The sequence below is a fragment of the Malurus melanocephalus genome, unplaced genomic scaffold (assembly GCF_030028575.1).
Source record: "Malurus melanocephalus ecotype Western Australia unplaced genomic scaffold, MMel_1.1 scaffold_838, whole genome shotgun sequence".
Lineage (NCBI taxonomy): Eukaryota > Metazoa > Chordata > Aves > Passeriformes > Maluridae > Malurus > Malurus melanocephalus.
This window is the reverse complement of record NW_026624070.1, coordinates 45,961-48,427: the sequence shown is the minus strand read 5'-3', so window position 1 is coordinate 48,427 and position 2,467 is coordinate 45,961. Positions and strand designations below refer to the sequence as shown.

General features: G+C 39.0%; 1 protein-coding gene across 1 annotated transcript in view; it reads left to right on the top strand.

Annotated features, from left to right (window-relative positions):
• TMEM248 (transmembrane protein 248) overlaps positions 1-2,467 on the top strand; it is a 19,133-nt gene that overhangs the window by 13,060 nt on the left and 3,606 nt on the right. The window contains exon 4 of the mRNA XM_057385527.1: positions 1,472-1,622. Within this exon, the coding sequence (XP_057241510.1) occupies positions 1,472-1,622 (151 nt within the window). The remainder of the gene's footprint in view (positions 1-1,471; positions 1,623-2,467) is intronic.

The window sequence follows — 2,467 nt, the reverse complement described above, 5'->3', positions numbered from 1 at the left end:
ATTTTAGAGTTTTTTCCAACCTTTCACAAGGGATTGGCTTCAAACTGAAACTCATTTGGTTTAAATTAAATATTAGGGAAAAGTTCTTTATTCTGAGGGTGGTGAGTACCCAGAGAAGCTGTGGCTGCCTCAATCCCTGGATATGTCCAAGGCCAGGTTGGAGCAACTTGGGATAGGGGACGGTGTCCCTGCCTTTTTGGCAGTTTTTAAGGTCTCTTCCAACCCAAACCTTTCTATGATTCCAGACAATTCTCTGATTTAAATTACTGTATCTAATCAAATAAAAAATTCCCCATCTAATTATTGCTGAGATTAATCTTTTACACAGAACCCAGAAGTGCTCCCAGATTTATTGTGAATATTTTCCTGCCTGGAGCCCTTCTCTTGTTTGTTAAAGGAACTTTTCCCTGCATTCAGAATGGAAAAGAATGCTCAGGTGTGCCAAGACCAGGCTTTGCACTTTGAAATTATTAACCTAATGACAGTGGAAGGTCATTTTTAATGATGTTTTAAATTCCAAACAGTTTGGTTTTGTCTCAATCCGTCACGTCCTCAGGTGACACTTCCAGTGTGACATGGATGCTGCAGAGAGCGAGCAGAGCATTATGTTGCCTAAAAAATTCTATTTTATCTGAAATGCAGGAGTGAATCAGCTTTAATATCACAAACAGCAGCAGATAAGATGATTATGGTTTGTGTGGTGTGCAGRGACCAATCTGCTCTCTGGCTGCCTGCCAGCGACTTTTGACAGGAGTTGGTAGAGAATTAATAGAAATTGATAATATTCTACTTTTTCTATTTGTATTATTTCTGTTTTCTCTTATTTCTATTATTGAATTCTCACTGAATTTTAGCTTTCAGCCAGAATTGCATTTTATAATAATGCTGAATGCCTCAAACCCATGGGGAGGCATTGCCCATAGCTGTGAATGTGCATTGCTGTATTTTCTGCTGTTGGTTTGCTGCTGCTTTTTGAGTTATCAAATTCAAATTCCATTTGCAGCAGTCTGGATTTATTTTCAGCCTGAATTTATCCACGTGGAGTTACCATACATGACTTAATGTGTGCAATTCATTATCTGCTGATTTTCTCTACACAAATATCCCCAATCTGAGAAAGGAGCATCAGAAAAAGCAAACGGGGAACRAAGTTTTTAAGAGGAGAAAGGCTTTTCTGATAAAGCTCTGTGAACAGGCATGAATTCATTTACAAAGAGTTTTTAATTTCTGAAAGSAGCCCGATGACCCCAGCTCTGGGGTGGGAGGGATTAGAAGGAGCAGCAGCTGGAGGATTTTATTTGTTTTGGGTTTTAACTTTTTTTTGCTCTCTTTGTTGCCTGTAAAGATCCGGGATGACTCCGAAAGGTGACGCTTCCTTTCCTTCATCATTTCTGTGCTCTYCTTACCCCAATAATCATTGCTCAGCTCCTTTTGTGAACCAAACCCAGCTTTCCCTGTGTTTTTCTCAAAGGCAGAGAATCCCATGAGGAGATCAACATCACCTTCACCCTGCCGGCTGCCTGGAACTCAGATGACTGCGTCCTGCACGGCCACTGCGAGCAGGTGGTGTTCAGCACCTGCATGACGGTGACAGCAGCCAGCAGTGTATTCCCTGTCACAGTGTGAGTGCTTCTCTAACTCCTTCATGGGGCTGCTTCATTCCTCAGCTGGCTCTCTGATTGTTTGTTCCACACCAAAATTCCTGTTGATAACAGAAATTGGCTCATCGCACTCCTTCCCCCATGGTGAAATGTTTTTCTTGAAACCTCAGATTTTTCTGAGGGTGTTTTAAACTCCACCCRTACCTGCCTTTTAGCTGTGATTTAAACTTCAGTGGGAGCAAAAGAATCCGTGGAAATTTAAGGAGTTTACCCCATCGTTGACTTTCAGATAATTATTATTATCATTTTTTTATGAGGCAGTAAAAATATTAATAATCAATCAGAACAATATACAGTTGTGACCCTAATTATGACACCAATTTGAACCCTCTAATTAAACAAAAGACATATACAGTTATGACACTAATTATGACAACAATTCCAACCTTCTAATTAAAAAAAAAGAAATTTATTTTCTTTCTATCAAAAGCTCACTTTATTCAGGTTTGATATCTTCACTATGAATATACTGCTCTCTTTATTACTTTACTATAAGAATGGCCAACAAAATCTTTTCATAATTATATTCAAATACAAACATCACAAAATTATTTGAAAGGCTCACATTTGTATTTTACATTACAATTATTTGATTCATTATATTGTCATAATCCCACATCAGAGTTTCAGAGATGAGATTTGGAGCTGAGGTTCTCACCTCTGAGATCAGGGTAAGGGAAGGGAAAAGGGAAAAGGGAAGGAAAGGGAAGGAAAGGAAAGGAAAGGAAAGGAAAGGAAAGGAAAGGAAAGGAAAGGAAAGGAAAGGAAAGGAAAGGAAAGGAAAGGAAAGGAAAGGAAAGGAAAGG